The sequence below is a fragment of the Stegastes partitus genome, unplaced genomic scaffold, assembly GCF_000690725.1.
Source record: "Stegastes partitus isolate 25-593 unplaced genomic scaffold, Stegastes_partitus-1.0.2 Scaffold159, whole genome shotgun sequence".
Classification (NCBI taxonomy): Eukaryota; Metazoa; Chordata; class Actinopteri; family Pomacentridae; genus Stegastes; species Stegastes partitus.
This window is the reverse complement of record NW_007577890.1, coordinates 309,199-334,797: the sequence shown is the minus strand read 5'-3', so window position 1 is coordinate 334,797 and position 25,599 is coordinate 309,199. Positions and strand designations below refer to the sequence as shown.

At 41.6% G+C, this 25,599-nt stretch overlaps 2 protein-coding genes across 3 annotated transcripts in view; one reads left to right on the top strand and one right to left on the bottom strand.

The window, feature by feature from the left end:
* Positions 1-8,361, bottom strand: part of LOC103355590 (ATP synthase-coupling factor 6, mitochondrial) — a 14,198-nt gene extending 5,837 nt beyond the window's left edge. Inside the window, exons 1-3 of one of the 2 annotated variants that reach the window (XM_008279439.1) lie at positions 8,247-8,361; positions 8,016-8,082; positions 2,671-2,776 (exon numbers count right to left, since the gene is read on the bottom strand). In XM_008279439.1, the coding sequence (XP_008277661.1) occupies positions 2,671-2,776; positions 8,016-8,060 (151 nt within the window). In that variant the 5' untranslated portion in view covers positions 8,061-8,082; positions 8,247-8,361. Of the gene's footprint in view, positions 1-18; positions 549-2,670; positions 2,777-8,015; positions 8,083-8,246 lie in introns of those variants that run through there. The other variant, XM_008279438.1, reaches the window with a different exon arrangement.
* A 407-nt stretch (positions 8,362-8,768) lies between these two features.
* Positions 8,769-25,243, top strand: LOC103355589 (tRNA (guanine-N(7)-)-methyltransferase non-catalytic subunit wdr4-like). The gene is made up of 11 exons (XM_008279437.1): positions 8,769-8,893; positions 10,429-10,488; positions 10,694-10,840; positions 10,958-11,114; positions 13,527-13,639; positions 13,784-13,844; positions 14,907-15,011; positions 19,142-19,206; positions 20,923-21,109; positions 21,999-22,068; positions 24,782-25,243. The coding sequence occupies exons 1-11, from the start codon at positions 8,811-8,813 to the stop codon at positions 24,970-24,972; spliced, it is 1,239 nt and encodes a 412-aa protein (XP_008277659.1). The 5' UTR covers positions 8,769-8,810; the 3' UTR covers positions 24,973-25,243.
* The last annotated feature ends 356 nt before the right edge of the window (positions 25,244-25,599 follow it).

Genomic DNA, 25,599 nt, shown 5'->3' with positions numbered 1-25,599 from the left:
GCTTCAACAACTGGGACAGCTTCAGCAACAGCTTCAACAACTGGGACAGCATCCAAAACAATTTCAGCCACAGGTGTAGCTTCCACTGCTGCAGCAGATTCAGAGATGGATTCGACAGCAGGTGTCGCTTCAACAACAGGTGTGACTTCAGCTGCTAAAGCAGGCTCAAGAATAGCTTCAGCAGTAGGAGTGGCCTCAAGCACTTGGGCAGCAGCTTCTACTGCAGTGGTTGCTGTCAGAGTCTCAGGTGCAGCAGCAGAGGGCGTGGGCTCTGCAGCTGGAACTGGAGTGGCAGCTGGTGTAGCTGCAGCTGCAGCAGCTGCTACTGCTCCAGGAGAAACTTCTTTCTTGGGAAGCTCATATGGCTTGTGCTGAACAAGTTTCTCTAAATCGAAGTATGTTTTAGCCTCGTTTTTGTCTAGGATGAAGGAGGAGGGCAAGCAGACAGAATGCATTATTTTTCAAAACATGTATATGGTTGAATGGCAAAATGTCCACTATTAAACACATTTACAAAAAGCAAGATTTGAAACAGAAGACATCCTGGAGTGTAGTATCTGGTACAGGTTTACTGGAAGATAAGGGGGGAAAAAAACACATCCCAAGCCTATGAAATAGCCAGAGATAAGGCAGATTTATCACAAGAAAGCTTCAAGAACCCTTAACAAGAAAGAACAACTTTACTTTTGACCATAAAATCTTGATAGTGAGAGAAGTGGAATGGAGTAGTAAGTCAGTGAAATAATCTTAAAAACAGATGTAAGGAAAGCCAGAACTGAAAATCAACTGTGGTGCAAATACCACTGAATAATAATCATAATAATAATAATAATAATAATAATAATAAAACATATCTACACAACTCTGCAAACATGTGCATATGCAAGCTGTCCTGTTTATGTTCCTCGTGGCCTCATGCAGAGATACCTCTCACAGTGCCAGAGAAACTGCACAGTAAACCAAGCGATGTATAATGCTTAGTAATGCAATAACAGATTCAATCTAAACTAACAGCAGCTGTTCAAAGAGTCCAAATAACTAGAAGTCCAGTTTGTTTCCGATTTCTTATACAGTGAAACTGAAAGCTCAGGACTCCATCCGAGGACAGCTGATGATGATTTAACTGCAGCTTACAAACTGCTACTGTGCGGCAGCTCATCTGGCTGAGGTGAAGAAAAGTTCATTGTGAGTGGCTGTTGCATCCTGATCAATCCTTTCTTCACGTGAGGGATAATTTGTAGTTAAACCTAATTAATTAAGTTATTACTTTTGCTCTATAAGTCAATGCGAGCAGTTCTCTTTCTTTGGAGACCCTTGCGGATCCTATTGCTGTCTGATGCTGTAGGCATAAAAAAAAAAAAACAAAAAACTATGGGGAAATATTTATCAACAGTTGGAAACTTAACCGGCATTTTCTGTGTGACAGCTCACCTGCCTGATGTAAAGACAAGTAGGTCTAAACAGTGTGGCTTGCTGTTGGATCCTGGTCCAGACTGATCCACTCTCCACACTCTCTCAGTGTCAATGTATAATAATTCAGACTTTATAATAAATTCAATAAAGTTGCTGCACTGTTCTTCCATGAGCAAATGCACGCAATTCTCTCTCTTTGGAGATGTACATATGGTTCCTACTGCTGTCTGATGCTGCATGTATTGAACAACCTCAGAGGGTATAGCTCCAAACAACTGGAGGAAACTTTTTTTGGAGAAAAAAAATCTCTTATTCCATTGATTATTGGTGGGTATCATCTTTAAGCTATCAGTGTCTGTTTTCATCACAGTAAAGTTTTCAGATTTCATTTTGTAGCCCAATGGATATGAAATTGATGAGCATAATGAGTGAGAAAAATGTCTTTTGAGTTCGGTGTTCAGTGCTTTCTGGGACATTTTAGGACAACTATTGTGCGGGATGTGAAAAATTCCTTACTTAAATCACTTCACACAGCTGAAAGTACTGTTGCCTATCTGTTAATGTAATGGTTCAGTTCAGACTTGTGCCGTGTTCAAAGTGATATGGAAATGTTACTCGGTCTGCACTAGTCACACTGGCATTACTGACTGAGTTATAACTTTGAAAAGAAAGGTGCAAATACTGACAAGAACTGTGTACCTCAGGGTCTAAAAGTTAAGTCAAAGTAAATAAAGTTTTTAAGTAAATATTGTCTGTCAGTTCGAAGAATAAAACACAAGCAATAGTGTCTGTAACACTGTTCTAGCTTAAGTGAGACATTTCAGATGGATCATACAATTGAGCACCTCTGCAAACAGGAGGCCAATGACTGATCTCATTACACTGTTGTCAGACAACACTGTGCCTTTTAACTGCTGGTAGGGAGGTACCCTACTCTAAGATATTTGATCTCATAGCCTTTAGCCTTAGACCAAGATGTACACAATGTTAAAAACTTCTTTCAAACAAAATCAGGTAAAAACATAGTTACTTTACACCACAATGAACAGTAATGTGGAGACTGTCTAAGTCTGGGAGGTTTTGAGGAGCTCTGCAAAGTCAATAGGATAACTAATACAAACTACTATCTACATTAAAGCCTGGTATGTTTATTCATTGACCAGATCTAAGATTGAACCACAGTTCGAGCTTCATTCACGAGCTTATAAAGCCCCAGCCACAGGTTGTGACAGCAGCAGACTCTCGACGAACACCTACCTATGTTGTTCTTCTTCGATGACTTCTTGGAACCCCCGGATTTTGTGCTGAAAGCTACAGCTGTAGGTGTTCTGCTCAGAGTAATCCAGCTCTCAGCCTGCAAACACTGACAACACAAACACATTACATACATTTACATTACTTACTTAACAGCAGTAATAGAGCATTGTCAAAATGGCCAGTTCTAGTCAATGTGATCAACTCAAACTACTCGACTAGAACTGAAAATCTTTATTGACATTACAATTTGCAACAAAATTGGTAAATCTTTCAGTGCATAATAAAAAAAAAAAATACAAAACGCATAGTTAGGTATTACTAACTATGACTGATCTGAATGCTAGATTTTTTTTGGCTATAAACCAAAAATTCCATTTGAGTCACTGACACTGACCACATGGATATCCAAGCAGTGGTTTGAGCAGGTTCGGTTAAACCAGAATTGACAGAGGATTTCAGCATGACTGTGTGATAGGTTAAACCAACCCATCTCCACAGTGCTTTGTCAGCGCTGGAGAATGGTCGGACTGCAACCATTATGATTACGTTATAGGGCCGGAAAGTATCTTCACTTAGCTAGTGTCATGCCCTAGATCAGGGGTGTCGAATCCTGGTCCTCAAGGGCCGCAATCCTGCATGTTTTAGATGTTTCCCTCTTTCAACACACCTGATTCACATGATCAGCTCATCATCAAGCTCTGCAGAAGCCTGATAATGATCCTGATCATTTGAATCAGGTGTGTTGGAAGAGGTGTGCAGGATTGTGGCCCTCAAGGACCAGGATTCGACACCCGTGCCCTAGATAGTGGCAGTACCTCTCTCACTCTCTCTCTCTCTCTCTCCCTTCACTCAGGTGGGAGTGAGTTGGTGCATGCAGCAGAGCAGGCCAGGTGCAGCAATCACATAATCACCTAAGCGAGGTCACCTGTGGCAGGGAGTGATTTCAGCCATAACATTATCTCCTGCCTCCATGAAGGCCTTCCTCAGATCACTCTACAACGTCAGACCGTTTACTACAATCCGTCAGTAAACCACGATCTCTGTTCTGTTTCTGCTCTGCCTGTTCGTTCTGCCAAGAACTAATTCCAGTCTCTTTTACCTGCAGTTTGGACTCTCCCCGCTGTCTGGTACAGAACTTTGCAATCCAGCTCACTCCTGATCCACATGTAATATCTGATTCTGGTCCTGCCTGCAGATCTGTTTCTCTAGCCTCACTGAATTTGTGCTCAGTCCGGGTTCGCCCCAGCCCAGTTCTGTAAATTCTGTATCTGTTCAGTTTTAGTACTTGTGTAGTTTTTGTAACTGTTGCTAGCGGGTTTTTCCCTGCCGTGACCCTAGTCGTCTATGTAGATTCTTAGTAGTTTCGGTTTACCTGTTCTGTTTCTTAATCTTTTCAGAAATGAAAAGATTATTGTGAATAAAATCTTTGTTATTCCACGCTCTGATCTCTCGAGTCTTGTCTGCGCCTGAGTCTCTGAGTCCGTTCTGTGACAATATGTTGATCCCCCTCCCAGTGGTCCTTCGGCTGCGGTCCTAGTCACCTACCCGGTAGCCCTCCCAGTTAGCCCAGTTACAGTTACAGCCTCTCTTATGCATCTGATAAGGCTAAAATTGCTAACTTGGTTAGTTTACTTAAAAGGACTGGCCAGGGAATGGGGAATGGCTGTTTGGGAGAAACAGGGTGTGATGTGTGCTTCTTAATCTGCTTTTATCTCCGAGACGATGAAAGTCTTTGACCACCCCGTGCGTGGAAAGGATGCTGGAAATCGCCTCGCCTTGTTACAACAAGGAGCCTGGAGTGTAGTGGAGTGCAGGACGCTGGAGAGCAGGTGGAACGACACGGCTTTCCAGGGGTTGTTCTTCAAGGGTCTCAATGAGGTTCTAAAGGATGAACTGGCCACCAGAGCTGACTCTGCTGATCTGGATGCCCTCATCGCGATGTCCATCTGGTTGGATAACCGACTGAAGGAGCGTTGATGGGAACAAGGCTCTTGCCCCACCATGGCATCTCCACGTCCATCCAGCTCTCCCCGTGCTTCCCCTGTGAATGCTCAACCTGTGGAATCTGATTCTTAGCTGATGCTGATCCATCATGCCCAGCTTACCCAACGGGAAAAGAACCAAAGACGTGCCACCAATGCTTGTTTGTATTGCAGTAAGCTGGGGCACTATACTGCAAGTTGCCTCACCAGACCGGCAAAAGAATCTGCTCATCCGTAACGGGGTGAATACGGGTGAGCCGAACCACTACCTCCTCCTCGAGACATTCGCAGTTAAAGGCCTCCCTTTGCTGGCAATCCCAGTCTCTTCCAATCCCTGCCATGATTAACTCTGTTGCCGAAGAAAGTTTTTAAGACAGCCAAGTAGCGAGGCAAATGAACATTCCCACTATTCGCCTGGACACTCCATTGGAGGCTCGGGCCTTGAACGGCCTCCCCCTGGCCCAAGTGTGCTTTAAGAGACTGTACCTGTTGACCTCTTCCTGGTGGGAAACCACCAGCAGACCATCTCTTTCCACCGAATGGAATCTGAACCCCTCATGGTCCTGGGGTATCCCTGGCTCTAGAAACACAATTTCATGATTGATTGGTGTAAAGTTTAGGTCCACACATGGAGCCCCACTTCCATGCCTGTTTGCCTTTGGTTCGCCCTGAATCCAGAACCTGCTACCCACTCACCTCCGCGGAAACCCGTTGACCTCTCCTCCATTCCTCAGGAGTATCATGACTTGGCCACCGTCTTCAGCAAGGAGGATGTGCTCTCTCTGCCCCCACTTCGACTCTATAGCTGCGCAACTGAACTCCTGCCTGGTGCTACTCTGCCTAACAGCTGGCTCTATAACCTGTCCAAACCAGAACAAGCAGTCAAGGAGACGTACATTAAAGACTCCCTGGCAGCCGGAACCATCCAACCTTCCTCCTCCCCTGTTGGAGCCGGGTTCTTTTTTGTAGACAAAAAAAAAAGACGAAGACCTCCATCCTTGTATTGATTTCTGCGGCCTAAATTACATCACTGTCAAGAATACTTACCCTCTTCCACTGATCAACTCAGCATTCTCCTCACTTCATGGTGCCACAATATTCACCAAACTGGATCTCCGTAATGCATTTCACCTCATCCGCATTTGAGGATGAATGGAAGACAGCTTTTAACACCCCACTAGGACATTTCAAGTACCTTGTCATGCCTTTTGGCCCCACCAATGTACCTGCTGATTTCCAGAATGTTACTAGTGATGTCCTACATGATATACTCCACCCATTGTGTACCTCATGATATCCATGTTTTTTCAAGACCCCCTGAGGAAAATGTCAAACTTTGTGTACCTCATGATATCCATATTTTTTCAAGATCCCCTGAGGAACATGTCGAGCACGTCTGTCTGGTTCTGGAGAGGGTCCTCAACAACCACCTGTACGTGAAAGCCGAGAAATGCGAGTTCCATGCTTCTACAACCTCATTTCTGGGCTACATCATTTCCCAGGGTGAAATCTGCATGGACCCCAAAAAGTTATCAACAATGAAAGAATGGTCCCAGCCTGTGAACTGGAGATTGGGTTCGCTAACTTTTATCACCACTTCATCAGGGATTACAGTAAGGTTGCTGCTCCACTCACTGCCATGACTTCCACCACCCAGACTTTCTCTTGGACCCCTGAGGTTACTCAGGCTTTCCTGGAACTAAAGGCTCAATTCACGTCTACTCCCATTCTGATCCAGCCCGACCCGAACCTTCAGTTTATTATGGAAGTCAACACCTTCGATTCGGGGGTAGGAGCCGTCCTCTCCCAAAGATCACTTGCCGACAAGAAGCTTCATCCCTGTGCTTTCTCCTCTTGATGCCTGTTCCCTGCTGAGTGAAATTATGACGCAGGTAACAGGGAGCTCCTCGCAGTCAAACTGATCTCTCGAGTCTTGTCTGCGCCTGAGTCTCTGAGTCTGTTCCATGACAGTTCGTATTTCTTAAAACCAATCACATCAACCAGGGAGCCAGTAAGGCTAGGATAGGGAAATAATGGCCCTGCCAAATAGTGCCAGGAATAAGTTTTTAAGAACTTTTAATAACACCACCACCCGCCCATACTGGATCTCACCTGGATCTCACCGCTTATTCTTTTGACTCCTCTGTCAGAAATTTTGTGAGGAGTAGGTGGTGGGGGTAAGTTTATGGTAAAATTATGTTTTCGGATAATGACCCCCATGGTGCTCACTGGAACATTCAGAAGTCTAGAAATAGGTCCATAATCAACAGCATCAGTACGTTTCACAATAATAAGGTTGCAAAGGTCTTGAGAGAGCTCTTTGCTTTTACCCATCATGAGATGCTTCCTGTGTGACACCTTGCTAATGACAAACCCTTTTATCGGCCATAAATTAGGACTAAACCAGCTGATTTTAATTTGCACTAATGGGAGCAGGATTGCTTCCTAAATACTAACAGATTTCAGCTTGTTTCTTGGCTTCCCATGCCTTTATGCACCTCCTTTTCTTCATGTGTTCAATATTTATTCACTGTGTCACTTCATTTTATTACACATACCTTAATTTATGGACATATATGTTTTGATTTCTTTCTGTGGATTACTTGGGTTGTTACTGACATCTGGTAAAAATGTAATTTCAATAACCCCATCAGAAGTATATTTACTACTTATTTCCCCCGCTGTATATACAAGACAAAGTTTATAGCTAATTATTTTCAGTCATTTAACCAAAATGATGCATTTTTAAGTATCATTTGAAAGCTTAGCATCTTAAGCAGAGGGAGTTTTGTGAATTGGTACACTATACTGTACAGCACGAGTTTGTATCTATGGTGTGCAAGGGCTTGAAAAGTAGTGACAAACTAGTTTTAACACTAAACAGACTGTTTCAAGTCAACATGTCCAGGACCATCTTTTAAGGATAGACAGTTTGTAGTTTATCAATGTTCTCTGTTGGTGAAAGCTTGCTCAACTTAAAAACAAGTCCATGCTCATACAACCTAGTGGCTTCTGAAAAGTGGCCATGACTGCCATGAGGCCTGGCCTGTGTCTGCTCCCCTGAGCCATGCCCTTAGCAAACGAACAGCATGTACCAACTGATTGAAGTTGGTTTCTTTGTAGAATTCAGAAATATTCATTGAAACCCTCCCTTTTAATGACTGAGCATGGAGCCTCAGAATGAACGGCTGCCTTCAGTTAGGGGCTGTGCTCACTTCTGCAGCTCTAAGGTTAGAAAAGGTGAAAACGAGACAAACAACTGATAACCGGACCAAACCCTATCGAAGGTACTGGCAATTATTTCCAAAAGTGGCACAAAATAAAGTAACACATTTCGGTTAATAACAGTTAAAGGGACGCTACCTTGACACAGCTCAGGCGTCCTATCCTCAGCAGGGCAGCAGCCATGTTCCTGTGCAGCCCGTGTGTCCTGCCATCAATAACACAGGCACACATGAAAACAACACCGGGAATAGCAACGCTGACACATCTGTGATCTGCACGTAGCGATATGAGCGTAATGCAAAGAAACAGAACACAATGATTTTTAAAAAATACATTTAAATAAAACGCACTGCTGCGACAATTTCCAACCTTGTCTCGGTGCAACAAAAGTAGCCGGTGCAGGTATTAAATGAGCGTGGACGTGGATGCCTCTCTGTGACTCTGGCGCGGCTCGCAGCAGAACGGCTCTGTCAGCCGTCACCAGGGTTTATGTAACACATGGACGGTAACGCCCCCACCGACCACCGCCCGGGTCTAGGTCTGCCTAGATTATGATGTTGGTTTCAGTGTAAATGCGTTGTCGTAAATACTGCATGTGTTGTTGTGTCTACTGTGAGTATGTGTTGCTGTCAGGACTGCATGTGTTGCTGTGTGCACTGTATGTATTGCTGTGTGTACTGTGAGTACACGCAGCGTGTACATATCCGGACTGAACCTGATTCTGGAACAGTGAACGTAGTTTTTTTCGTCATGTATCGCAGCCACAGCTGCCCCAGCTTTATCGGTGCACTATTGTTCTGAAAGCCACGCGTGTGATCGCTCCACGCGGAACATTGTGTACTTTCTCGAGGGGGCGTGTCTTCGGTGTGTGCGGTGACGTATTTTGCGCGCGACCAAACACTGCTCTCCGCATGAGCTCCCGTCGCCGCCATCATGGCTGCCGCCGCTTTCTGTGGAGACTGGTTTGTTTTTACCTGCAACAAGAAACTCGTAGCAATTCACAGCAAAGACGCCAGGTTGGAATGACTTTACGAGTGTCCGTGATATTTTACTGGCTGTTTTCGAGTGGATAGCGCGTCTTTGCCGGCCAGCCGTGTCTCGATTTCATTCCAGGTTGCTGTAAGACTGGAAATACCTTCCAAACGTGGTCAAGGGACAGGTTACAAGAGCATCTCAGAGCAGCCCGAGGTTCTGATTACCAAAGCTGTTTAAGCTTTTAGCAAGTTTCAGGTCCGTGGGAGCAGTTGGCAGGGTGAAGGTGAACCAAGACAGCAGTGTTTGGTTGTAGCTAATGTTACCTACTGATTCAAAGTGGGCTGGACTGGAGGTGCTAAAATGCATTTTAACAAGTCCCAGTGCGTCTTTGAGAATGTCCTTTGGACATGTGAAATAAAGTTAGAGCTTTCCCAGTCATCCATTTGCTGTAACACCTTTATCCTGTGGAGGGTCACAGTGGGCTGGAGCCTCTTGAAGCAGGAATGGTGTGATACCTGGGTACACCCTGGACAGGTCACCAGCTCGTCAGAAAGCTAACACAGAGGGACAAACTACCACACATGCTCACGCTCACATTTACGGCCAATGTAGAGTCGCCAGTTACCCTACCATGCATGTCTTTAACTGTGGGAGGAAATCCATGCAGGGACAGGGAGTGCATGAAAACGCTGCACTGAAAGCTTCCAGCTGACCTGCAGTTCACAGCCTGAGGGAGGTGACAGTGCTAACCACTGAACACTGTGTCATCCAAGAATGGCAGACTGTGAACATGGACATGGCTACCTTGAGTCTGTGCTTGTTAGATTATTGTTAGATTATTAAGATTATCGAGGTGTTCAGAGAGTTGGTCTCAGTCACAGCTCATGGCTCCTCTAGTCAAACTATGGGCCAAAAACAGACATCTAAAAGCCCCCTTTTTTTACAGTTGCATCAAACCTGTAATTTTGGCCACTTTCTGTAGTGTCAAGGGGTAAAAAGAGAGGTGCTAATGTTCTCCTACTGGTGAAATATCCTGACTAGATTTCAGTATTTTTTAACCAAAAGGGAGATGTATGTCGAAAGCTGATATGGCACATCTAAAGACAACACTATAAAGTAGAGAATAGTTGTATGTTCACTTATGGGTGCAACACACGTGGCGAGTTATATAGTTATATAAAACAGGAATTATTTAATTATCATAAGCGTACCAAGCACTGTCAGACTGAATCCAGATTCACCAGTCTGATGATTTGCTGCATGTCAATAATATGGTGATATCTTTGCAGATTGGAGTGTTGGTCAGACAAAACAAAATGTTTGAAAATGTGAGCTCTAGAAATTTACGATAGGGTTTTCCCCTCCTGTTTTCTGATACTTTAGACAGAGAAGAAGGACATTGTTGTTTGACAATTATAAATCTGACTGGACTTTTAGTGTCAGCTTCTAGTCGTTTTTGGTAACGTTAAATCAAAGTGAAATCATATAAATGTAGATGATTGGTTAAAAATAAAAAGTACCTGTGAAACTGGCACCATCCAGATTGAACATATTAGCTTTCTACACTTTATTGCAGAGAACGGTTTGTGTTTGACTGCAGCACTGCTGAGAAGAAGCCAAAGGATGACAACAACAGGTAAAAACAGTTAAAAGCTTACTAGTTGTCAAGTCAGTCAAGTGTTTGTGTATTGCAAAGAAGTAAAAAAGTGCATAAAAGGACAAGAAAAAGGAAAAGAGAAAATACATTTGGACAAATGTATAGGAGGAAAAAAAACAGATTTAGTATACAAGGAATTATGAAACGCAATTTTACAGCTGTCGCTCTCCTGCTCTGTCAACAGTCAGGGCGGTGCCACAGAGGAAACTGGAAGTGACACAGTCCTTGCCTTTGCTGTATCTCCATCTGGAAAGCTGGTGGCGTTGACTGATGACACCAAGAGACTGGTTCTGTTTAGCTGTGAGCCTTCATGGCGTTGCGTCAGCATCATGTATGACTTAACATCTGTCCTCCAATCACAGCAGCTTCATGCACTGTACTGATGTGATGAAAACAAAAGTGTGTGTGTGTGTGTGTGTGTGTGTGTGTGTGTGTGTGTGTTTAACAGGTGGGTGGTAAGACGGTGCACGTCCCTGGTATTCAGTCAGGCTGAGGACGAGCTGCTTGTCGCTGACAAATCAGGAGATGTGTACTCTTTCTCAGTTGTGGAGCCGCAGAGGGGGGGCAAGCTGAAGATGGGCCACCTGTCCATGCTGCTAGCTGTGGTAAGAAACAGCAGCACCGGTTTATTTTGTGCATACATGTCAGTGATGCCATTTCACAATCCAACCAGAGTCCTGAGGGCAGTACTACAAAGAAAGTTTAACATATCCAGGCTTTCTTTGTTGAAGTCGACAGAAACTAAAGCTCCAGTCAGAGATCACAGGTATCACAAAGGTGGTTACCAACTTTCTTTGTCCACTCAGACGTCCTGCTTCAGACTCTGTTCACATAAAAGGAGGCGTTTACGTGACTTGTCATCTGCATAAAATGAAACAATGTGCAGCTGCTTCAGTCAACACGTTGTTTTAATGGAAACAACGAGGAACATAAAAATATATGACGGTGAAAAGCACCGCAACTGCAAACGGTTCAAGACAGGAATGCTGGTAGAAAACTGTTAAACATGTTAATATATAATATTTTACTGATGTAGCTGCTTATTTCTGACAGCTGCACCTTAAACCTATTAAACTTTAAACTTCATATATTTAAACATGATCTTGTATTGAAAGTCATTTAGGTCTGACTCTGTCCCATAATGCAGGAAATCACTTTAATTTTGGCCAAATCAAAGTGAAATTTATGTGACTGGTTGAATATTCTCTGTAGTAAATACGCCCTGCGATAGACTGGTGACCTGTCCAGGGTGTCCCCTGCCTTTGCCCTGGGTCGGCTGGGATAGGCTCCAGCCCCTCCGCAACCCTAGTGAGGATTAAGCGGTGCATAGATGATGGATGGATGTAATAAATACCAGTATAACAATCAGTTTTCTAACCTGAGTTCTATCTGCTGCAGAGTAAACAAGCCAAACATAAAACATATTTATGTGATTTCTGCATCACCAACTAAATACACATCTGGCAACGCAATGTTTACTGTGTGTGATACTGTAACTACACGGCTTCATTCAGTGATATTAGTAACGCACAGATCAGCGTGTTAGCAGATAAAACACAGAATCTGTATTGCTCATAAGAGAATCATCAGGAAACGATTTGATGAAAGAGACGCATCTTTTAGCAGATTTAAATCTGAAAGTCTGAACTTAATGACCGTGTTAGATCCACAGCATCCGATACCACGGAGACCTAGCTCCACAGCATCAGTTACCATGGAGATCTTGCAGGTAAAAAGACAGCCACCTTCGTGACACTGAAAACTCTGACTTTAGGATCAACATACCTGCTATCCCACTAATCTTGCCTCATAGTATAGCCCTCATTAAGCTGTGACAGTAAACCAACAACACAAATGTAGGAGCTTCATGACTGACACTGAAACAAAACATAACTTCTAAACAAATATAATTGTTTACAAGTTGTAATTAAGTAAGTAAATCAGATGTTAGTTGTTACAAGCATGCTGGGATTTTAATTCTCATCAGCTATGAAGCACTGCACTAGATATTTATTTAGCTGTGTGTGCAGGTAGAATGAATACAAAAAAAATGCAAGTTGTGCACTATCCATACCCTTCCATACCATTGTCCTCCTAAAATATTAGAAGGACAGCCACTGCAGCTCTGATTCGTGGTACTATAACTCAATCTATACCTCCTAATTTCTTGTGTCCTTTTCCTTCTTTTTGAAGTCTCACAATCAGATTAACCTTCTTTTTAGTTCTTTTCCATGTGGAGCTGTGATGCAGTCATGCAGATAGACAGAGCCCGAAGGTCCAAAACTAAGAAAATTTGCTGGTCATCTTTTAAAACATATTCATGCAATTACGCTGATGTAATCAGAAAATAAAAAATAAATCACAAATCTTCAAGTGTTTCAGTGACCACAGATTTTCTAACTTGTGTTGCAGTGATCACTTTTGTGGCATTCAGTTTCTACTTTTCAATATAATCTTTCTAAAGTACTTGTTTTTTATTGTTCAAAAGAAAACGTAGTCTACAGAGTAACTTAACAGAATGCATTTACTGTAAGCTGACACCGTTTTGAATCATTTGACATCAAATGATATTGCACAGGAGTGTACTCTTTTTGGTAGTGTACTGTATTTCACTTGAACTCTAGTGGCAGAATCCAAACAGAAAAAGGGTGAAGTGACTGCTGTCAAAACATTAAATTGCATTTTACTGCAGCATCTCCTGTAGCCTCCACTGTCTGATTAACAGATGGTAGAGAATCAACATCACCACCTGCAGTCAGTTTAAAATCGCATCACAATCCACTAGCTGTTCGTTTTCTGTGTACGCTCAAAAATAATAATCCAGCATTTATACCTTGGCACTGTGACTGGGAAATGAAGTGTGTTAGACCGATAAACACTAACCCTGCATGTCCATAACTGGATGTTGTGATGAAAACGTTTTGTCATACTCCAAGCACGAGTTTAAATTTTAAGTATTTAAAAGAAACTTAATGAAGTGAGTGACAGATTGATTGCCTTCTTCGACTGTCTTTCAGACCATATCGCCGGACAACAAATACATCATCACAGCTGACCGTGATGAGAAGATCAGAGTTAGCCACTACGGGTCTCCATACAACATCCAGTCCTTCTGCCTGGGACATCAACAGTAAGTACCTGAACCGAAAGGGACGACCTGAGAAGTTTCAGTACAGTACCACAGTGCATGAAAGAATGTGAAGAACTTTGATAGTGTGTATGCTCATTGAGGTTTCCTGGGTTGCTGCTGATGTTTTGTTCTGCTTTCTTTTAGGTTTGTCAGTGCCCTACATATCCCATCAGGACACCCACATTGGCTGCTGTCCGGATCAGGGGTATGTGTGCATTTCCTTAAGTTACATTAAAGTGTAAAATCACTGACATTCTATGTCCATTTTAGGTAAAGTGAGATATTTCAAGTCTTTCGTTTGTTTTAACTGCACTGATTATGGTCCTATGGCTCATGAAAATTTTAAACTCCATAATTTCAAATGATTAAAATACATTCAAAGGTCAATCACAAAAAGGATTTACAATAAAGAAATGTTCAGCTTCTGAGAAGTATGTGCATTTATATACTCAGTACTTGGTTGGGGCTCCTGTACCATGAATTACAGCATCAATGCAGCGTGACATGGAGGCGATCAGCCTGTGGCCCTGCTGAGGTGGTATTGAAGGCCAGGTTGGGTGGTGGCCTTCAGCATGTCTGTATTTTGGGGTCTGTGTTTTTTTCATCTTCCTCTTGACCATACACCATATAGGGTTGTATGGGGTTCAGGTCAGGTGAGTAATATCATGGTTAGCAAAAAATTTTTTTCTTTTCAGCTACTAAATCTTACTGGAAAAGGAAATTGGCATGTCCGTAAGGCTTGTCAGCAAATAGAAGCAGGAAGTGCTCTAAAATCACCTGGTAGACAGCTGCATTGACTTTGATTTGATAAAACACACTTTTTAAAGGAGTGTCTTGATTTGAGGAATGTGACGATTGTAGCTCCTTTCCTGAAGAGTTCTGTGCTTGGTGGTTCAGCCTCATGTCACGCCTGGTGACTCTCTCCCGAGTTCTTTTCCACATGTTCATAGACACATAAAGAGTCAAGCTTAAGTCACATACTGTACTACAGAGTAGGAAAAGTAAGTAGGGGTGAAAAGTCTGCTGATTAACACACTATGCAAATCAGATTAAGAAAACAAACCGCTAGTCAAAATCAGATTTTTAAATTTTTTTTTTTTTTACTGAGACAAAACTTTGTGCAAACTTGATTGCAGCGCAGCTCTCTTGTAGATTAAAACTTTGATAACATAATGTCAAAGTTATCATCATGAGCTTTCATCATGAGCAAATAAAAACCAATGTCCAGTTGAGTTTCAGGGTTATCTGTAGTGTGTTTGTTTGTCAGGACGGAACTGTGAAGCTTTGGGAGTATGAGTCCGGCCGCAGGCTGCAGAGCTGGGACCTTGGACAGTTTGGACAGACACAGAACTCTGAGGCTGACAAAGCAAAGGTAACCACAGTCTGCTTCCTCCTACAGCACTAAGAACAATAACGTGTCTCACTTCATACTGTGTACTGCTTAGAAGCTGGTTTGTAGCCTGTATAGTGTCTTCACATCAGAAAAGTGACAAAATAAAATATAGTCCAGGGCTCCAGAGAAATCTGTAAGGTGCAACTAAACATTTTCATTGTTGCACTGTTCTGCCTGACATTTAGCAGGTCATTCTCTGTGTGCCTATTTGTGCAATAGTCAGTAGTAAACCAACCACTAGTCCCTACTTCTAGCTGCACTCCCATTATCCAGACTGTCCCATAATGCAGGAAATCCCTTTCATTTCTGGTCAAATCAAAGCAAAATCTAAGTTATTGATTGAATATTCTCTGTAATAAATACCAGCAGAATAATTCATGTTGTAATCTGTGTTCTATCAGCTGCAGTAGCAGCAGAGTAAACGGACCTTACAGCAAATTAGAGCCAAACATAAAAGCATATTTATGTGATTTCTGCATCGCCAACTAAACATGTCAGGTTCCCATCGCAACGTGATATTTACAGTGTGTGATGCTGAAACTACACGGCTTCATTCAGTGATATTGGTACGGTACAGCTCAGCATGTTTGCAGATAAAACATATTCCCTCAGCTGAGAATCTGTATCACTCATAAATAATAGTCAGGAAACGATCTGGTTAAAGTGAGACGCTCCTTCAGCTGATTTAAATCTGAAACTCTGAACATACCCTGCTCCCGACCAGGTTAGCTCCACAGCATCAGTTACCATGGAGCTCTAGCTTCACAGCATCAGTTACCATGGAGCTCTAGCTTCACAGCATCAGTTACCATGGAGAGCTAGCAGGTAAAAAAGACAGCCACCTTCGTGACCCTGAAAACTCTGACTTTAGGATCAACATACCTGCTAACCCACTCATCTCTCTGGAGCCCTCTGGTCAACTGCTGATAGTCACAACTGAACACAGACACACACTGCCTGTTTAATAATGACACACAAAACATTTCATTGTCTGGCCAAGAAAAACCCCCCAACATAGAAGCGTGTTGTGTTGTGTTGTGTTGTGTTGTGTGTCGTGTGTCAGTCTGTGCATTCAGTGTCAGCAATCCAGAGCAGAACTTAAAGCTTAACTCTGGTGTGTTCACAGAAACACACCCAGCAGCCTCCCACCACAACAACACGCAGCACAACATTAGTCTGGTTTGATAAAATCATATGAACAAACTGAGGCCACGTTGAATGTGTTCAGTTTGCAAAGTTTATGGATTGCAATGCACTGAAGGGGTTAATGTTAATATTTTCTCATATTTAATACATCAGCAGTCTGTCTTGTCTGTGTGTATTCGAAAAATAAACACTAAATTGTTCACACCAGATACATTTCTCTCTAATTTTTTTCACCACACAAATAGATTCAAGCTGCATTGAATTGAATCGCATCGTAATGTGTTAAAATGGACTGTTCGTGAATCATATCGTACCCCATGTATCTAGATTCATATCAGATCGCCTCTTAAGGTAGAGATGCACACCCCTGCATAGAACACTTTGCTGGGTCGTTGACAGATTTAATATTGTATACAATGTGGAGAAGCAGACAGTTTGTCCAGTTTCTTAAGGTGAAGTAAAAATGCACCAACTTTTGTAGTGAACAGATGGTCAGAAATTCCTTTACACGTGTCAGTATACATACAGTCAAGTCCAAAAATATTTGGACATTGACACAGTTGTCAGCATTTCAGCTCTGTACACCTCCACAATGGATATGAAATGACTATCAGCTTTAGTTTGAGGGTATTCAAATCCAAATCAGGTGGGCGGTGTAGGAACTACAACACCTTTTATATGTGCCCTCCATCTTTATAAGGGTAATTGGACAGACTAACATAATCATAAATCAGTCAATAACAGCCTGAAGTCTGAAAGCCTTAGACATCAGCAGACGGTGGGTTTGGTCCCTGGTGATGCTCTGCCAGGCCTCTACTGCTGCTGTCTTCACTTCCTGCTGGTTCTTGGGGTATTTTCCCTTCAATTTTGTCTTCAGCAAGAGAAATGCATGCTCAGTTGGATTCAGGTCAGGTGATTGACTTGGCCATTGTGGAACATTCCACTTCTTTGCCTTGACAAACTCTTTGGTTGCTTTCGCAGAATGGTTCAGGTCATTGTGCATCTGCACTGTGAAGCACTGTCCAATGAGTTCTGAAGCATTAAGCTGAATATGAGCAGATGTTGCCTGAAACACTTCAGAAAACTTGCTGCTTTTGTCAGCAGTTTCATCATCAATACACACAAGAGAACCAGCTCCACTGGCAGCCATACATGCCCACCCGTCATACTATTATACTGCCACCGCCATGCTTCACTGATGAGGTGCTATGTTTTGGATCTGGAGCAGCTCCTTCCCTTCTCTATACTCTTCTCTTCCCATTAGTCTGGTACAAGTTGATCCATGTTGTCCACATGTCCACCATGTCGCTGGTCATCTTTGTCTCATCTGTCCAGTGGATGTTCCACAACTGCACAGGTTCTTTTAGCTGTTTTTTGCCAAACTCTAATCTGGCCTTAATGTTTTTGAGGCTCACCAGTGCTTTACACTTTGTGGTGAACGCTCTGTATTCACTCTGGTGAAGTCTTCTCTTAATTGTTTACTTTGACACAGATGTGACTCCGTCTTGGAGAGTGTTCTTGATCTGGCCAACTGTGGTGAAGGGGATTTTCTTGACCAGGGAAAGAATTCTTCTGTCATCCCCCACACCGGTTTTCTGTGGTCTTCTGGGTCTTTTGGTGTTACAGAGCTCACCAGTGCGTTCTTCCTTTTTAAGAATGTACCAAACTGTTGATTTGGCCACACCTAATGTTTTTGCTGTCTCTGAAAGGTTTGTTTAGATTTTTCAGCCAAATTGTATCTTTATTGATAGTGACAGCTCTTTGGACTTAGGATTGAGAGTTGACCTCACCAGATTCCAAACGCAAATACCACACTTGAAATGGATTCTAGACCTTTTACTTGCTCCTTGTAAATGAGATAATAAGGGAATAACACACACCTGGCCATGGAACAGCTGAGCAGCCCATTGTCCTATTACTTTTGGTCCCTTAAAAAGTTGGAGGGCGCATAAAAGGTGATGTAGTTCCTACATCGTCCACCTGATTTGCATGTAAATACCCTTAAACTAAAGTTGATAGTCTGCTCTTAAAGCACATCTTTATTGTTTCATTTCAAGTCCATTGTGGAGGTGTACAGAGCTGAAATGCTGACAATTGTGTCAATGTACAGATATTTATAGACCTGACTTTATATGTAAATGTAACCCTGATATCAGTTTCCATACTATATAAGAACCACTGAGTCCTTCTTCCCAAAACCTCTTTAGGAGTGTAAAAATATCTACTCTGGTTGACCTCAGACCTTTTGACCGTTTGGCATTTCTTCAACAACTGTTCTGAGAAGGTTACCCTACTAACAAAAATATTTCCACAGCTGTAAGGATACATGTACTTAAAATGAACACATAGATAATAAATAACCTAGAGATCATAATTGATTTTTACATTCACAGTTCAGAGAATATTAATGGATAAAATATGAAGGCTATTTTTAGGTCTAATTTTCCCTGTGGCATCCGGCACCAAGACCTGTGCTTGCTTCACGTCTCTGATCTGCAGCCGCTGGCCTCACCGACCCCCAAAATATTTATTGTTGCTGCTCTCCATGTGCTATCCTGCTATCTCCACCCCAGCTGCGCGATATAAATAAAACTGAATTGAAAAAAAAAGACATTAATTCAATTGATTCGATTCAATTTTATTTGTATAGCACAGTTTACAACCTATGTCATCTCACAGCGCTTAACATAAGTGTATTGCTTAAGGTATATACCCTACAAATTTAAACCCAACAATCCAAAGTTGCCTTTGGACTCCCTTAGAGCAAGCACTCGGCAACGGTGGAAAGGAACCAATTCTTTAACTGTGTAAACATAATTAGTGCTTGTTGTCATTGAGTCTACTCTGTGGAATGAAGGTATGACCTGTCAATCAGCAGGAGAAAAACAGACAGTAAAATTTCACATATTTGAACAATAAGAATGTAGTAACAGCTTCATCACTCTCTGTCTGTTATTTCCCAGAATCCAGCTGTGTGCCGAATCATTAGCTCCCCTGATGGACACCATGTCGCTGTGCAGTGTGAAAGGTGAGCGTAACTTCCTGTGTCAGTCATTTGTCACCTGCACTGCTGCTGGAATGTGAACACACAACTGTATGTAAATCAAGTCACGTCAATTTTATTTGTATAGCGCAGTTTACAACATATGTCAGCACACAGCACTTAACGTAGTCAGGTATAGACCTTGCACATTTAAAAGAGAACCCAACAATCCAAAGTAACTTTTGGACTCCCTCTGAGCAAGCAGTTGGCAACGGTGGGTTCAGTTCAATTCAATTCCATTTTTTTCAGTTCAGTCATTTTTATACAACCCCAATTCACAGCATATGTCCTATTAAAGCACTTTTCATAAGATAAGATAAGATAAGATAAGATAAGATATGCCTTTATTTATCTCACAAGGAGAAATTCACATCGTTGACAGCAGCTTTCAACAGATGTACACAGATACGACACAGGAAAAAACAAAAAAATAAAAAATGTACATATAAATATCAGATATCATGGTGAAGACCTTACAAATTTTAAACAGAGAAACCCAACAATTCCCTATGAGCAAACACTTGGCAATAGTAAAAAAGAAAAAAAATTTAAAATGATTTGAGTTTAAATGATTTGATTGAAGTTGCTCTGTTGCTTTAATACAGAGCTTGTAAATGTTTACTTGGATGCTTTCACTTCTAGAGTTCAACACTCTAAGATGCAGCATAATTTTTCTTTGCAATGCTTTCTTGTGTTTGAATGTTGACATGATTTGCTATGTAAAGTAGTAAACTGAAAAAAGTTGCATAGCATAAATCTGTTCATATGCATTCTTGTATATCTTCACGCATGTGCGCGAGATGTAAATAACACATTCTTTATACAACCATACCCAGTCACACAACTGATAGTCTCATGAAGACAGAACAAAATCTGCCAGTTGACTTTAGTAGACAAGTCTCATCTGTTAACTGGAAACCATGTGAGGACGTCATGAAGCTGATTAATACATTACCAATAACTGTGTACAGCTGTTACCAAGGCAGACAGAGCCTCCTAAACTGAACATTTTTTGATTTGGATGGACTTTTGTTTCCCTTTTCTATGTGATTCCCTAAAAAGTAGTTTCATAGTTTTGATGTCTACAGATTTATTCTACACATCAAGAAAACTCTTTAACTCTTTTTTCTGTACGTCTTGATTCATGTTGCCTATGTGAGTCCCAACCCGTATTTTAAAATGTTATATTTATTTTCATGTCTCTTTATTTTGCCAGAAAGGTCCCATTGGTATACCACTTGTCTCTTTTAGGGAATTTTGGTCAAGACAGCAGCACAAGAATGATTACTGGAGATGAAAATGAGAAAATATGAAACCATGTAAAAATTGTTGCCAGAGGAAGTGAGTGAACGTAGTAATGTCAGGCCCTCACTGTTAATTATATTCCAAACCTGTTTCCAGAGTCACTGTTTATACAAACTTTTTAACTTTCAGAGGACAGTAACACCTCTGATGGCATGTAACTATTTTGGCTTCTGGTTGTTAAATGTATTTTTAGATGTAATGTGGCACAAGGTCACTGCAGAGTTTACCAGGCTGTGTAGTGTCTGCTATACATCATGCAGTGACACTTAAAGTGGGTCAGTGGCTTAGAAAAGCACAAACTGGCTAGTCAATGAGGAAATCTTCCACATTGAGAACTAGTCTCCTGAAACATAGCAGTGATCAGATGATGAATTTGGTGTTCCCATGTGTCCTCAGGATGTCCACAGTTCAGTTTTTCACTCTACACCAGGAGGGCGAAGAGAGTCTTGTGCCACACAGCAGGCTGTCCCTGCCTCACTGTCCCCTGGACATGACCTTTGACATGGAAGGACAGCTCTGGGTGGTGATGGACTCCGATGATGCACCACTCCAGATCTACACACTCAGACAAAGCACCTGGGAGGTACATTCACATTTACATACTGATTTTAGCAAAATGTTCACTTTCATAGATAAGTTGTACATTCATTTTACATTCACAGTGGCCCAGCCCTTTTTCTGGAGGTTAACGTTGATAATCCCATCCTGGCCCTGCTGTCTGTAAAGTACAGGAAAGCCTTGTGTTTTCATTGTCTGCTGTTACATCATTATAAAGTTAAAATAATCTGTAAATGTCAAAAATCTTGATGTGACTTCTGGACCAACATGTAGAGTGTTTTTTTTTCCCATGTTAGGAATATTGCTAAGGAAATTTGTACTATTAAACTTAATATAAGCTCATTGAGTATGAATGCAGTCTGGATTCAGTAGTTTGACTAAAACATCCTAACATCTTCTTACTAGCTGTTTTTCCAAACCTTTAAATCAGTCTTCATTGGAAAAATCTCTAAATGTCACACATTACCAAGGCACTGATGCTGATTAAGGCTTGACTTTATAATGCATTTCTTGATATTATAGTTCACCTTGCTTTTATTTCAGTTGAACTGCTATAATGTGAACTCATTTTTTGGAGAGAATTCTGCTAACTGAGCATAAATAAGTCCAAACACACAAATCAAAGTGTGCATGTTTACAGTACAGAAGGATATTTGTGGTGGCCACAGAATCCACAATCTACTCTGTTTTCACAGTCGACAGCCTCTGGGTATTTCTTGTTATTAAAATGTAATGTTTCTAACTCAACTTTGGTACAGAAGCTGTTCCTCTGGATTGATATGATTTTGCTGAAAGACTAAAGCATATTGCTTAATCTCTTGCTGCTGTTGCTCTTCGCTATTTCACATTTTCTCATAATTCTCAGTCCAGTGTGTGCACACTCACTGACCTGTGTGCTCTGCTGCCCTCTCTAGTGTGATACCAAGAACCCGAACCTGAACAGAGTGACTGAAACCTTCAGACCACACTGGGAGTCACTTGAGGGTAAATCTTAAGTCTCTGTCTCTTTGTTTCTCCCTGTTTGTCTTTGTCTTTCTCTCTGTCTCTCTCTCTCTCCATCTTCATCTCTGTCTCTCTCACCAACAGACACACACAGACTATGGATACAGTAGGAATAAGACACAAATACTGGATTACAAACATTGAAAACGTTTTCCAAGCTTCCGCCATGAGATGTTCTGCCAGCTTCTGTAAATTAGGGCCCATAGAGATAATATACAACCAAGGTCTTTTCCCAGCTAAGTTAGGTGACTTCCTGCAAGCACAAATGGGCTAAAAATAGAATAATCATATGGCTGTTCATGATAGTGCGATTTAATAATAATATAAATAAGAGTCATTAAGCAGAATGTGTAACATTTAGAAAAGTGCATTCACCAATTTACAGCCATTCCTTTTGCAAAGATTGTCTGTTGTAAAAATGCTTTTTGGGCCAATGTGCATCCCATAATGTATGTAGAACCTGTAGTAACATGGCAACAAAATGGCTGCTCAGCCCCTCGCTATTCCTGAGAGCTTGACACGCACACTTCCATATAACACTTTGGCCTCTTGTTTGTGCGTCTGCTGTGTCCTCCAGCTCTTATCCACATCCCACTCACACTTTGAGACAGAAATAACTCACGGTGTCATTTGACTTCACACACCGCCTCCCCCCAAACATCTTGTTTGCTGGCACAGGCTAAATCCGGCAGCATTTTTGTTTCAACAGTGTAAGCTCTGCAACCATCCAACTAGTTGTGAGGATGATGTTATGCATAGCTGTGTGCTGTCTGAGTCAGTCTGCAGATCTAAAAATAACAATGAATTCTTTTTTTTTTTCCACAAAAAGCTGACAAAAATGTGTAGGAGGTATTACATTGCATTCTGTGTGGTAAATGTGTGTTACGTGGATTTATTCTTAAAGTGAAAATGGTGACATTCAAATGTGTGCATATAGGAAAAGGGAAAAAAAAAAAACAACCCAAAACATCCCATTTGAAAATCCAGCCATCCTCCTGCTGCTCCTGCCTCCCCCCTCTATCCAACGCCTGTCCCACCTTATGACCATGGGCACATGCAAGAGCTTCAAACCCATAAAAATAATCACACTAAAAGTCATCATTTACCTGCAACTTGACACCCCACCTCTCCTCAGTGAAAACCTCTGTTTATCCCATTCAGCTACATGTCTGGGTTCCAATGTACTCTCTCTGATCTGGTATTAAAAGACATTTGATTGGCCAAACTCTTCCTTTATGGGCTGAATTTTCTACAACTTTAAAACAAAGCCAGGAGGAGGCGGGGTTTTCCCTACCTGCTTCCTGTTTGTACTCCTGGTTCCCATGGCAACTTGCTGTCCTCGCCTCCTGTGTGTGCAGAAAAAAGGATGAAGAGAGACTCACTGTTGAGGTCAAGAAATATCCAGAGCTGTATGTCCCACAGAAGCAAAAAGACAGTAAATTCTAATAATAATAATAATGGGTGTTCATACATGATTTGAAACTAATTTACACCAACATTTGTCTTGTTGACACTCTACAGCACAGTGTTTCCTACTGGTACTGGGAACAACCTGTGACATGTATCATATAATGCTTTTCACCTTTAAACAATCTCAAAAAGAAAAACAACAACATAATAAATGATGCACAGATTGAAGTGAAATCTGCTACTGACTCTGGGCATCTTCTCACTTTTCCTCCAGCACCATCTTCTGGTTAAAAGTTTGTACACTACTTTGGGTTACAAATACCTGTAAACCTACTGACAGAAGCCTTAGCTGTACTTTGGTTTCAGTGCTAATGACTAGATGTTAGCATGCCAACACATTAAACTATGCTGGTCAACTCATAGGGCTGCGAGTCCGCTGGGATAGACTCTGCCCCCAGCGACCCTAGTGAGGATTACAGTGTAGAGATGATGGATGGATGGGCAACATATATGCTTACCATGTACATAGATCTGGCGATTGGCTCATCACATTCACATCTATTGACTTTAGCAATTTCATACACATTTGTGACATTTACTTAGTTTAATTAGGTAGACATGTACATTTTTCACATACTTTATCTACTCTGAGTTAGCAAGATGATATCCAGCTAAAAGGTTGCCATTTTGATTTTGTCCTGGTCAACATTCAATTCAGTTCAATTCAGTTTTTTTTTTTTTGGCCCGTTTTCTACCTTTTTTCTTCCCCCGTTGTTTAACCTTGTTTTTTCACCGGGAGGGGAAGTTTTTTTTTTTATTTTTTTATTTATTTATTTTTTGAAATCAGATCGAGCCCAAAACAACAATATTTGAAATGAATGTACCATGAGTAAATGTTTAAAAAAAAAGAAGTGCTAGTCATATTGTACTCATAACATTAAAACAGTCTTAGTCCTCCATCAGTCCTTTTTGAAATGAGCTCTGAAGGACTAAATAAAGGAGGAAAAAATTTTTACCCTTATGAGAATAAGACTTCCATAGGCTAGGATCTCTGTATCTCATGGTGCAAAGTTTGCCAATACAATATTGTACCTCACATTTTTAAAAAATAAGTTCAGATGGGACAAATATGCCCAATAGTATCACCGTCAGTACTGGCTCGTGTGTATGAAACTAGATTTGAGTTCATGTCTCCCATTACAGCTGTAATGTGCATGTTGGCTGTAAGTGTGCAGCAGTGGTTTGTCTCACAAACTCTTCTTGCTGATGTTCTTTTACACAACAGCCTCCACAAGAACCAACCACCGCTTTGAGCACTTGTACAAAGTGGGCTACGACAATGTGACAGAGTACCTGCAGAAGAAGCAGCAGAGACTAGAGGAGCAACAGCTAAAGAGGACGATGGCTCAGAAGGCAAACGGCAACAAGAAGGCCAAGAAAGAGGCATCAGGAGCTGTGACCGGGCCGCCTGTCTGAATGGACATCTTGAACATAGTGTTAATATTCCTTTCACGTTTGGTGTTCTGAGTTGTTGATCTGAGGTGAATGTGTGCAGTGTGTGCCTCACCTCATGTTCCCTGGAGATGGATTTTTACATTTGGCTAAAATTTATGTCTGATTTTTTTTTTTTATAATGAAAACGATGCAGCCAACATTAAACTGTAGCTTCTGTTTCTGCCAACATTATTGTATGAAAAATGCTGTTTGTGAGTGTGCAAAATGTGCACTTCTCACACTCGCAACTGCTCTTCACTGTGTACTTGTTACTTTGATTTCTGGTGCATTACACCACATTTTTTTAGCAGATTTCCATCTCATGTACGGAGTTGATGCAGAACAGGAATTTGGATTTAACAAATTTTATAACACGAGAATCGCAGAATGTGTGAGTAGCGTCCTGTTTGTGAATGGTGACACAGTAATTGTCTGCACCAGAACACACCATGAAGAGTAGTTAGAAGACTTGGAGTCGTGGAAGGTTCACCTCCATGTTTACCCTGGACTTTGGTCTGGTATTACTAATAACATCAACTCTGTTCCATTCAAGTGTTTCAGTGAGTCAGCATACATTTGTACTGGTAACTGGAAAAGCGACTTAAAAGC